The sequence below is a fragment of the Acipenser ruthenus genome, chromosome 9 (genome assembly GCF_902713425.1).
Source record: "Acipenser ruthenus chromosome 9, fAciRut3.2 maternal haplotype, whole genome shotgun sequence".
Lineage (NCBI taxonomy): Eukaryota > Metazoa > Chordata > Actinopteri > Acipenseriformes > Acipenseridae > Acipenser > Acipenser ruthenus.
In genome coordinates, this window is record NC_081197.1 from 17573718 (window position 1) to 17587175 (window position 13458).

Consider the following 13458-nt stretch of genomic DNA (forward strand, 5'->3'; position numbering starts at 1 on the left):
TTTCATCAGTGTGATTGCTATGGCTCAGCAGCAATATAATCCATGCAATAATTTGTTTGAATATAGTTTAAACTGAGATACAAGGTTTTTTCCATTTATGAAAAGTTACTCAAGATCCTGGCCGTGTACTGTATTAATTAATTAACTGTATTAACTGTATTAATTTTCCTTTAGAAATGTCCTCATGTGTAATTTAGTGATGTCATACCTAAAAACTGTAAAATTACTAGTGGTAACCACAACCCTCAGGAACTAGGATCAGAAATAATTTTATAAATACCGTGCATGGTTTTGATTTTACATAAACTTGTTTGACAGGTGCGCAGGCTCATCTGCTTTAGATCATTTACTACAATTAGTGTGAAGTTTATCGTCCAAGAGATCTCCTCCTTCTGTCATCCCATCAACAAAAAATGTGTTATTTCGGGTTGGTAAGCATTCTTGGTTATGAAGAGAGATTTAGTATGTCTCCGGTAACATGTGCTCTTTTAAAAATCAATCAAACTATAGCTACTGAGCGATCTTTATACAATCGATCCCTGAAGTTTCTCCGATGGATATTTCACAGCAGTAAATATTTTGTTAATTTCTTTTTGGGTTTATGAACATTTTAGGCGATTTAGTATGATTTCAGGTAATCTTTGTACTTTTGATCGCTAATCTCCTGGCAAAAAAAAGCTAAAACTAAAACACTGCTAAAAAAATTATATATATGGCTCCTGGTTTATATTTGACTAACTGTGTTTTGGTCGGATGAAGGCATTATGTTAATTTGAAAAAGAAAGAAAAGTAACACAATCTAATTCGACAGATTTAATGGGCCGTCTGTCAAGGGCTAAGCCTCTTTTACATAGACTGCTCTGCAACACAGGAGATTTTATTTTTTTATTGGAACAATGTTAAATTCCAAGCAGACAAAAAAAGAAAAGATTTAAAACAATGGCAGCAAGTTCAGTCTTTGCAAACAGCTTGTTTTTTGGAGAAAAAAAAATTAAAAGTTTAAAATATAAAACAAATATTCTCTCGGAATCTGCTTACTTATATTTGAAAACAAGAGTCTATTCCTCAAACCCACAGTAACAGTCCTGTCTGGCAGTTTTAAAACTCAACAAGACATTAATGAAGGTTTGTCACTTGCTATTGATGCTGGCAACCAGAAACACACATTGTATTTCAATAAGCAATTATTATAGACCATGAGTTTAAATTTGCAAGTGCTGTAAAGAAGTACCAAAAAAAGAATCATGTGATAAAAATAAATTGCAATAATGCTGTGCTAAAAGTGCCAAAAACTGTTAGCCTGATAACAGACCCAGACCTTCATTCCAGGGTTCTTTTAGGGTACTCTTCAGCCGTCTACTGACTGGCCAAATCATGTATATAGTTGTAATATTTTACTGCATGATTGCACACAACACAACACATTATTTTCTGTAAAGCATGTCACTCATGTTAAACATGGGACAGTTATTACACTTAAGACAAATAGCAGGTTTGAACTTTCAAAATATTTTTCCATTATCATAATATACCAAAGGGAACTGTGAACATAGTTACAGTTTATTAAGGTAACTTAGAATCCAAGATGCCTAATAAATAGTTGAAGCAGCAGCTGTCGGATCAGAGTTGCAGACTGAAACAACCAGATCTGCAGCATACTGACATGGCATCTGACCCTTACCCTGAGCCAGGAACAGCAGTCAGAGAATAAACTGGATAACCCAGTCCCAGAAATAGACAAGTACACCCCCTTTCCTCACCTCCTACCAGTAAAGCCATTTGGCATTCTTTTTATTCTAATTATAGTTCCTGTTCTCCAGCTATGACTAACTCCTCCGTGAATGTGGAACGGTAGTGGCAAGATGTCGGGCCCCACCACAGTAATGATGGTATACTGTAATCCTGGAGGCACACACAAGTACAGCTGGACTCACAAACTGTGAAATACATCAGACAGCACAAACTAAACCATTCTGAGACAGGAAGGTTACACTGACCTCCATGATGTCAAAAATGTCCATGAAAGTCTTTCAGTAGCTTACAACTCCTCTGCAGCAGCTGGCATACTAGATTTTGAGTATGAATTGCTTTGTGGTTACTGTATGCAACCAACAGTAAATATAGTAACCTCCATTACTAAAGATACATTAAATATGAAGTGTTAAGCAGTTACTGGGTTTTCCCTCCATCTGCATTGTTACAGGTCATGCAGTATCACTGCATAGCATCCTATTATTCCACTGTGGAGAGATACAAGGTAATCCTTCTTCAAAGTGCACATCCATATTTTTGGGGGGTTCTTTTGCATCCCTTTCTGCTTCTGAGGGTTGAATGCCACAATCGCAGGAGGAGGGGGAGATGTAGAAAAGATGTGTTTCTTCTAAAGTTAATGATTTAGCCATACGGATTAATGTTTTAATATATTCAATTTTTTTCAAGTGATTGCAATATCCTTGTTTTAAGGTTTTACTATTATATACTACTGTATAAATAGAAAAAAAAGCATTCTAGGGCAGCCCTTATTTAGTGATGTCTCAGTTTAAAGGAGGACTAATTTGATTGGAAACTAAACAAACATGTAGTTATTAAGTGGCACATTTCATTGCAACCTTCTGCCATGAACACTTACAAAAGAGTAAAGGACCTTCTCTTCAAATATACACAAGCACATCATAAATGATCTGTTTAATGAACAGGAATAAACACACATGCACACAAATAAATGTATTCTTGCACCCATTTTACCCCACATCCTATAACATCACAAGTAACTATTTGTTTTCAGGGGCAAAAACTAATTTGTAAATAAATTAATTAATTAAATGGTGTTTTGTGATCATACCTCATTTACAGTAGTGCTGGGACATATTTTCAGATATTAGTTTATTAGAATATTTCTTTGAATTTTAAACATGCCCATCCCACCACTAACTTTTCCATTTTTCTTACAGTATTATACATACCCATTACAGTAACAGTGGTCGATGCTTGTGTGTTCCCATAAGGGAAGGTTACCACCTTGCACGTGTATTCTCCAGCATCAGTAAAGCTCACTTCTTCCAGTATTAGGGTTGCATCATTCTCAGAGGGGCTTTTGAATGAAAGCTTATCCCGATATTCCTCAGGAATAGAGATTCCGTATGTCGGATTAAAAACAGCAAGTGTTTGTGTACTTCCATTGTGAACTTTCTCCCAAGAAATCTGCGTCAGTGCCTCTTGAACGTGAACCACACACATCAGCTCAATCTTTTTTCCCAAAATTGCTGTAATATGTGGATCAACTATAACTCGTTCTGTGCTGACCCCTGCAGATAAAAGAACAAACACAAATACAAATGTCACACACAAATGTAGCAAGCAAGGTGGTTTAAAATCTCAGTTTTACAAAAGAAATTTACTTGGAAAAACATTTACAGCACCTCTCAATCAAATCATGCAGCTTGTTTTTTCTCTTAAAATTAGACCTTGAATTAAATAAAGCTGGCCTACATATACAGTAGTAACTGAAAGTAAAAATATTGAATTATGTTTAACCTTCAGGGCTGATCTACAATTTACAGCCATTCAGCTAAAAGACCTTATGCAAGACCAGTCTCCAGGGAAACCACTGTATTCTCTATCTGCAGGTCATTTACAGACAATACCACCTACTGTCACAGGTACAGCAGAGTTCGACTTTAAAGCTTGATCGTGACAGTCAAACGTTTGGACAGACAAGTGCTTCATAAACATATTTTAACGTCTTCTACAGCGAAAGCTGACATTTCCTGTATTGGTGTGTGCCGGTGTCGTAGGAAATAAGTTGATCACGCAAGAGCAGTAATGCAAAAGTAGGCAAAAGTAAGGTGGGGCAACAGTTTGATTAAAGGGGAGGTTCACTGCATGGCTTTTTATTTTTATCTGACCGTTTTTATTTGCAAGACTGTGTATGTTGGTGTGTGTTCGTGCCACTGTCTTTTCGTATGAACTTTAAAATGTGTGATCGACTCTTTATGTGGTAAATTGTTTTAAACCCCTGTCTTTTTATGTTTCTATAACATCGTTGTTAATCAGGTGTAGTTTGTGTGATCGCAGAGATTTATGTCCATACAGTAGTGCTTCCCAGAACACCTCCAGAAATGCAAGACAACGTTAAATATGTAACACATTTTGCTAGTTAACGTTTGTTACACAAACAAAAATACACATTAATATCACAGGCTACTTACAAATTTCATTTTAAATTATGTATTTGTTGCTAATATATTACAGCGATGTTCACATTCCCATACTGTCGACTATATCCAATCTACTTATTAATATAAATTATAATTCATTTTAAATTTTTATTTTTTTTGTTAGGCTAATATATCTGATCTACAGCGATATTCACATTCTCTTATCTAGCATCATACTGTCGAAGACATCCGATCTATTCAACTTAAACAATTTCAAATATTGTTTTAAGACAAAGTACTGGCAACCCTGCATGTAAATATTAAATATGTGGCAGGGCAGAGCCCGGCTGGTAAAATGTTTATTAGGATAAAAATGTATTGATTTGTGTCAATTTAAAAAAGCAATGTTTTTGTTATAGTTTGATGTGGTTTGGCAGGGGCGATGTTTGGAGCTCGTCTCTGCCAGACTTCATCCCGTGAGAATGCGTGGTCGGCACCTAATGATTTATCGACAAACTGGCTGTCGACCACGCATGTTAAAACTCTTTTGAAGAAGGTGGCCATCTCCGAATTGCTTAAACGATTGCCAATTCAGAGATGGCCACTTGTATATAACCTTGTCTGTGTTGGGGGTGGGTGTTCAGAGAGGAGGAAAGTGAATGAGGGAGAGAGTGAAGGAGGTTTAAAAGAAACAATTGCTACTCATGCTGGAAGGACCAGTACTAAACTTGTTTGGTGTCAGTGTTTTGAGTTTGTGATTCGTTTTTGTTCAAACTGTTTATTTTGGCTCTGTGAGCTGTGTGTTTGACGTCCTTTTGATTTTTTTTTTTTATTTAAATAAATACGTGCCCAGCGCTTCGACCGGCAATACTGGTCTGTTTCAAATTCCTGGTCTGGGGGACGTCACCACTCGACCTTCCTGTCACAGCACCTTTACATTAAAAGTCTGTAAAAATGTAATAGAATTCATTAAAAAATATATTAATTGAAAACCATTACAAAGTAACTAAGCTGCATTATAAAGTCAAGAGCCAGAAAAAGTAATTATTTCCAACATCTGTTAAAGAAGAATGTTTTGGCAACACAGTAGATGGTCAAGACAAAGGAGTTGGATTCACGTTTGTGAAAAACACTCGTAGCAAACTGCAACAAAAAGAAATGGCTAAAGAACAATATCAAAAGAAATATGGAATACCAAAATCCACAATCAGAGCAATAATCAAGAAGTACCACAGAACAAATTCAACTGAAACGCTTGAAAGAAAGAAGTGGACGTCCAAAGAAAATTGTGTACAGCAGGTAGGAGAATCATCCAAACAGCTATTAAAAAAAATTATAATAATAATAAATAAAATAACAGCAAAAGGACTTAAAGATTTAGAAGCATCGGGCATAATAGTGCACGAAAGAACTGTAAAAAGGCACCTGAACACAGAAGAGCTGTATGCATGTAGACCTTTAATAGATGCAAGTCCAAAATTAATACAACAAACTATCTAAAATTTGCCAAGAAATATGAACAGGAATCCGAAGCATTCTTTAACAAAATGATTTGGTCCAATGAGACTAAAATAGAACTTTCCCCCAAAAATGGTCCACAGCATGTTTGGAGAAAAAAAAGGGAAAGCCTTCAAAAGAAGAAAACCTTGTACAGTACATACAGTTCAACATAATGGTTCGATCCTGACATGGGGATGTTTTAGCAGTTCAGGGACTAGATATTCATGAATGCAGCCATGTATCAAAGTAGTCTACAAAGTACAATGATATCATCTGCTTGTAGGCTGACTGGCAGACAGTTTAGCTTCCAACATGACAACGACCTGAAGCATATGGCTAAGTCAACTCTGGAATTCTTTAAGAAAATTAAGATAAAAGTTCTTGAAGGACCTTCCTAATCGCCAGATCTTAATCCAATAGAAATGCTTTGACTTTGACTGATCTGAAAAAAAAGCTGCAGTCAATTTATTTCAAATGTTACAATCTTGTTTTTTTCTCACTCTAGTTTAATTTAAACCGATCAGATGTCAAAAACTTCTTTCAATAAGAGCAGTAAGTAGCCTATCCATCAGCAGACATAAAATCTTTGACCTGTGTGTTTTGGTCAAGACCCTACTGTATTTGGCATACTGCAAATCAAACCTGTTCCTTGTTAAAAGCAATTTGCAATAGAGAAATGCAGCATTTTGCAAAGACAGCTTCAGGGCAGTGTGCATTGGTACAGTATTTCATGCTGTGCAGGACTGTTTTATATCCAATGAAGCAGGCCTAAATCCCAGACAATAATGAACTCCAAGTGTAGAAACAGATTGGAGTACAGAGAGCCTCAAAGGCAGTAACAAGTCTTGTCTGGGCCACCCCTCTGTGTTCAGATTTTAATTAATAACGTTACGGTACAATATCCCAAGCGGCTATTGCAAACGAATTGCTTGTTAGACAGTACCTTGCCAAAAAAAAAAAAAAGAGAAAATAATTTTGGAAACAGATAAAACATCATGCATTTAGACATTTTTGTGGTTCTTTACTCTCAGACAGGACTAAGAAGCCAATTTTAGCGCACTGTTGTCACCCCCTCAGTGCTCTTTTACTTAGGCCTATACTGTTCCATGTAAGCATGTTTTATATCGCATCTGGTTTCATCAAAACTAATTAAACAAAGGCAGGCTTTATAGTATTAAAAAAAGCACACACTCATTTTAACATTGTGCACATTGTTGAAGCAGCCACAGGTCCAAATCTTGTCCAGTGTTAAAGGTGATTTGGCACACTGTAGCACATCTGTTTGTCACACACGTCTGCAGACTCCATCCCTCGTGAAACGCCTTGGACAGCAGTTGTGCTTTCTGCAGACAATGCCATGCTGTACTCCTGATGAACAAGCCATGCTCGCTGTACCGAATAACTGCACACAACTCCCACAGCTAGGTCCAGCGGATCATAGGGCATGTCAGGTGACCACATACTGTATATCTAAATTGTAGATGGCAGACGATTTTCTAAATATACTTCTGTTCTCTATTTTGTTTGGCAAGTCAGTGTACTGCAATGTACTGTTGGCACAAAAATCCTCTATTTATTGGGTTGAAGCAGTCACAGAAATGTTTCCACCATTTATATTACACAACCTTGCAAATATGAAGTAAAACAGTACCTCAAATGTTTTTATGTTAAAAAAAATATGTGATACTACACAAAAGTGATACAGTTCAGTGAAATGACTTCCTACCCTTGAGGCTTTCCAATGAGTTCTTAAATGTAATATACTGTTACTACAGTAGTTCACTTACAAAGGTATTACTGGTTAAGACTATGGAAAGAAAAAACACACCTTCTTGATTACTGTACAAGAATGTAATTGATTTGGTTTTGTTAAATAAAACTATTACATTGGGTGTTGAAATGATGCTATTTCCACACACAGTATTGTACCTTTTAGATACCATACTGAAACTTTAGTCAACTAATGCAGTCAGAACACAAGTGTTTTTCATTCAGTAATCCACTCTTTATCCTAGCAGGAGTTTGTAAACATAGCCTAATGTGTATCAGTTGGTCGTCTGAATGATATTCGACATGCAGAACAAAACAGTGTGCTGGCAACAGAAGTCTATTATGTTTACACATTCTTGGTATTTCTTATTGACATTCATTACCATTGTGTGTTAATGTTTAAAGAAATGCAACCGGAACTAAAACTCTATTCTCCTATTCACCAACACCATTATGGTTTACCGTAATACAGATCTAGTTCCATTTTACATTTCCTATGCTCAGTAGGAGAGCCTGGTTTAGTTACTGAAGTGGTCAGCGGGCTCTTGTTTCATAAAGAAACAACACCCTTTGCTGCTGCTTGATCTCAGAGCTCTATGGAAACAATGAGAGAAACAGGGTCTCTTTCAAAGTAAATCAGACACTTGGACAGTGATGCCGTTTTACTTAAACTAAATCACGAATTGAAACACATGTGGGATTTCCTGCAGCTTTCAGTCTGCTATAACATTGTGCTGTAATTTCCATCAATTATGAATAGGACCCTATGAAAGCCACGTTAACGAGAACACAGACAGAATCAGAAGAATAATGTGGAATCCAGTTCTGTATGGGGGGGAGGGAAATGTTGCTGTAAAAGTCTGATGCATCAAACTTTTTGAAGTAAATTTCACTTTTGCCCAAGGTCTCTTGAACAAAACGGCAACATTGGCAAATTATGATGTAATTATGAAAATTGCTATTTTCTGAGCACTGTCCTGTAGTGTGGTGCATGTGCAGAAATACTGAGTAAGAGCACAGCCAGAACAGATACTCTACTATTCACACCGCATTCAGGAGGGTAAAGCTGAAGAGACTTTGGAAGCTGTATCAAATATATTAGTTATGTGCTTTGATTTATAAAACAAAAATAACCACACAACATATGGATGGGGATGCCTATTTCAGAGATCTGTTTACTTTCGTCCCACATAATTGTTAGGCTACTTAATTGTTATCACTGTATAAAACAATTTTGATTTAAAACAATGGACAAACACTGAATTAAAATGTTTATTTATTTATTTATTTATTTATTTATTTATTTATTTATTTAAAACAGAACTCTCCCCCCCCCCCCCCACTAAAAAAATAAAAATAAAAAAATTGGAAAAAGAAATCCAAAAACACACACAAAAAAAATCGAATGCATTTCATACGGTATATGTATGAAATAAAACTCGACACCTGTCTTACTGCAATACTGTAAAGCCATAAATATTTGCGACCAAAATCTTTGGCGAATCACACCCATAAAACCTGTTTTGCTCCAGAAATGTTGCCGACCTGTTGCAATATATGAAGTATGTATTGTTAGTGGAATTTGATATTTATGCCAAAAATGTTTGTGGTTTTTTTTCCACAAACATAATAAAAGGCTTGCAAATATGTATGGCTTTACAAGTATTCATAAATAACCACAGGCCCTTTCAAATAAACCTGCTGTGACAGAAACATGTACGACTAGAACAAAAAACAATGAGACAGTTTTGCAAAACCATCAACCAAACCAATAAGCAAGTAGGCCTACTGTACATGTCATGCTGGAATTAATGAAAGACTTTCCATTAGCAGCTTAAATGATAGGCATATTGTAGAAGTTTCAAGCTGTGCCAATGCATCAAACCCTTCAGAGTAGTGTCATGTTCTGTTACAGTCAGAGCAAGATGATTAGTCTCAGATCATCCAAAACTTAAACACAAGCCTAGATAAAAAGTGTGTAGGCCTACAGTACCTCTTTTTCAATTGGTGAACCTTGATCATGTCTCTTATAAACATTAAAAGAGCAGCAAGGGTATGTAAAACTGTATTATACTCATGATAACATTTTTTTTTTTTTTTTTTTTTAAAGTCATCCCCTAATTTAAGCTGCATTCTGGAACATTGTATCTGTATTACCATCTACAATACAGGCTTTAGTGACAGTATACGGTATTAAGTGAAATCCAATCCAGTAAATGCATCTGTAATACTGTGCAAACCTTGTACTATTTCCCCACATTGACAGTAAATGCCTTTTGATGTTAATTACAGTAAACATATAATCTGGTGTTTCTGAAAAGCAAGCCAGATGGTCACTGTAGGACATGTGCACCATTCAATAATAAAATGTAAAAAAAAAAAAAGATTTGTATAAATGCCAACAGAATCATAGTGGAACAACGCTACCCATCCATCCATTAAAGTGAAAACAGTTCTGTCAGAGTTCCTACTGTATACCACATATTCATAACTATACCTCAGCATGCAGCCATGTAACCCTTACTCATGAGTGCGCTTTTACAAGAAATTAGATTTTCTGGTTTAAAGAAAAAAAATAAAATAAATGGTACCAAATAAAATCTGTAATGTTTATTACAGTTAAATGCAAAGGGAACAATTACCAATGTAATTGATTGTTGTTTTGTTTTTTTGTACCGTAGTGTCAAACCGTTTGGAGTCCCAAACTTGCAGCAATGCGTCCTGATGAGTTGAGAATGTTGGTAAAATAGAGTTAGTTCCCCGAGCTGCTTCTGTGCTGCATTATTCTGTGGAAAAGTTGTGTTTTTAACGTTACAGTAGGTGTATTTTTTGTAATCTTGTGATATAGGCTACCTGTACTGTATATGTAAAGAAGTTTTCGGTTTTAACCAATAACGGAAATAACACCCCCGAAGACCTATGTAGAAAATTCACTTTTTATTTTTTTTAAACCAGTAAAGTGGGTTTTGTCAATATAAATAATGTCAATCATGCACTACCCTCTTTCTACTTAAAGAAAACGGCTTTCGGCAGGCAGGCAGTGTGCAAAGACATTGTTACTGACCAATCATCAATTTTTGTGGACACTACATAATAGAATACACTTTTTGTTAATTAGGGCCTAATAATTCATGTAAAATACTCAAAATTAATAATACAAATTAAAAATACTTACTGTCAAAAGGCGAATAAGTCAATTGGTTAAACTCTCCTGTTTGCATTAAGCTTGCTTTGCAGTAATGTATTAGTGTTTGCCTTCTAATTGTTTGTATAAAGTTATTTAAGGGTCACCAGGACGTGAGTTGAGAAGTTAACGTGAACACCGTGTGAGCTGCAGTAATACAACTAACATTGGAATCTGTCTGTATCCAGCTCAATTATTGTACACGTTATTTCTTCACCACATCCGAACCCCAACATTAGTGTGATAGATACGCAGGCGGTAATGGGGCGTACAACACAATCTGTTACTTCTCGCAATTCATTATAGAAACTTCAAATTGATGCGTTTCAGTGGTGTTTATTTTTCATAAACGAAAACAACCAATTTTGCCAAAATAGTACTAAAAACCAAAAAAACACCCCTGAACTAAAATAATAAAACCTGAAGAATTCAAACCCTAAGTGTAGCAAAATAAGGTAGTTAATAGAAAAAAAACAGGCTTCCCACTCCTCTGCACATTCAGTTTGTCATGTTTATGGAGGTTTTATAGAGAGAGGAACTTTAACAATATGAATATGAATATGAATTTAAAATGTATAACAATTATTGGTGTATCAACAGTCCATACTAACGGATGTACCTGTACGAGAACAATATGCTTTCCATCTGCAGAATGCCACGTGATTGCCTTGACAAGCAAGTTTCATTACTTGGTAAGCCCTTGTTAGATATAAATATGACAGTAAATTTCCTGTGCAGAAATCTCGCTATTCACAGTCAAAGCCAATTGATAGTAAAGCATTGGAAATTTTTCACAGTCAGCACTCCTATCAAAAGGACACCAAGTCTCAGAGTAAAGGCACATGGACAGTAATGTAGCAGCCAAATCCCCTAGCACTTATCAAACTCATTTGAAACCTAAGTATCCTGTGTAGATCAGCATCTTGTGATCTGAATAAGAAATCAACAACATGCAACACCTCATAGGTAATACGGAAAATCAATACAGAACTTGACTGGGAGCCAGCTGAGGGACAGTCGAACAGGAGCCATACTTCGAGACACCCTGGTACTGCACAAGAGAGTACTTAAATTAGATTACATCCTGAAGCACAAGTCTAGCCAGAAAAAAAAGAGAACAGTAGCTGTTGTAACAGTATGACATTAATCTCAAATGTAAACAAAATGAATGACTGTAAATATGGTTAGGAATCGGACTCAATTTTCAAGCAACAGCTTAAAAGGGCACTGAACAGGCTGAGAATCAGTCACCAATATATATATATATATTTTTTTGTTTTTTTAAATTTAGTCGTTGCCAATCAGTTTTTATTATTTTCTCCCCAATTTGAAATGCCCAATTATTTTTAGGCTCAGCTCACCGCTACCACCCCTGCGCTGACTTGGGAGGGGCGAAGATGAAAACACGCTGTCCTCCGAAGCGTGTGCCGTCAGCCGCCCGCTTCTTTACACTCTGCAGACTCACCGTGCAGCCGCCTCAGAGCTACAGCATTGGAGGACAACGCAGCTCTGGGCAGCTTACAGGCAAGCCCGCAGGCGCCCGGCCAGACTACAGGGGTCGCTGGTGCGCGGTGAGCCGAGGAAACCCTGGCCGACCTAACCCTCCCTCCCCCCGGACGACGCTCGGCCAATTGAGCGCCGCTCCCTCGGAGCTCCCGTCCACGGTCGGCTGTGGAATAGCCTGGACTCGAACCGGCAACGTCCAGGCTATAGAGCGCATCCTGCACTCTAGCGAGTGCTTTTACTCGGGAGCCCAGTCACCAGCATATTTAACCTTTTATTCTCATTTAATTACCAGAGAGATCAAATCCTGATTTATCATGATGTCTTGGCACTAGGACAATGCATGAGACCAACGCATCAGCTGGAAGTGACAGGAACAGTACAGAATACCTAAGAATCACATGAGCATGGATAAACAGCAGAACAATTACAGTAGATCAGTACTGTAAGAGATATTTATTATGACCTACAAAGAATTAACAGATGTGCTATACAGCACATGGATTTCAAATACCTGTCATGACAGCCAGACGACTGAAAGATGACCTGCTGGCTCGACACACTAAATCATTACTGTGTACCTCCTGTGCATTGTAGAGTCCTGCATATATGAGTGTCATTAACACACCAATCATCAGCTGTTCATGGGTGTTAGCAGCTGAATGTATTCAGGCCTGAAAGTAATTTCAAAGAAAAATGACCTCAACAGGCCAAGGTCCAGGGGGCTCCTAGGTCTCTGTAGGATTCTACACTAAAGTATATTCCAGGACACAGCATTAGAGGATTTGCAACAACAGCAATTTGTCATGCTGCAACTTAAGTGACAGGAGTTAAATGAAGTCGAATAATGTAACTTAACTTTATCTGATTTTTACGGTACACCATAAATATTCAGTTGAGGATTACATTTCCAAACTGTATAAAATAACACAAATGAAGTTTGACTCTAAGCATTATAGCAAGTACAGTAGGGATGCAAGGGTTATGATTTTCCCCAAACAAACCGGAATTTTCATAAATTTCCAAACCGAACGATACCGACAAAAAATAAAACCGAACCAAAACCAATTTTTATGCATACTGAAAAAGCATTGAGAGTCTCTGCATTAAGCAGGTGGCATTTCTGGCAGCTATTCTGCATGTAGACCTTTCATTTTAATATCCTTAATAAATGTAATATACAGTAACATAAATCAATACTTCATCCTTAGACGGTGTTTTCAGATGTTTAGGGCAAACGTAAACACTCAACCTGTGTACCCGAACTTAAACCTTTGTTTAAAAAAATGAAGAAGAAGAATGAAGAAGATGAAGAATGAAGATTCATTTACTATGCACATACAG

The 13458-nt window shown here is 36.8% G+C and overlaps 1 protein-coding gene across 2 annotated transcripts in view; it reads right to left on the reverse strand.

Annotated features, from left to right (window-relative positions):
- The window catches only part of LOC131738070 (nectin-3-like), a 141538-nt gene that overhangs the window by 90759 nt on the left and 37321 nt on the right, over nucleotides 1-13458 (reverse strand). For both annotated transcript variants that reach the window (XM_059031294.1, XM_059031293.1), the window contains exon 2: nucleotides 2964-3305. In XM_059031294.1, coding sequence (XP_058887277.1) covers nucleotides 2964-3305 — 342 coding nt within the window. The remainder of the gene's footprint in view (nucleotides 1-2963; nucleotides 3306-13458) is intronic.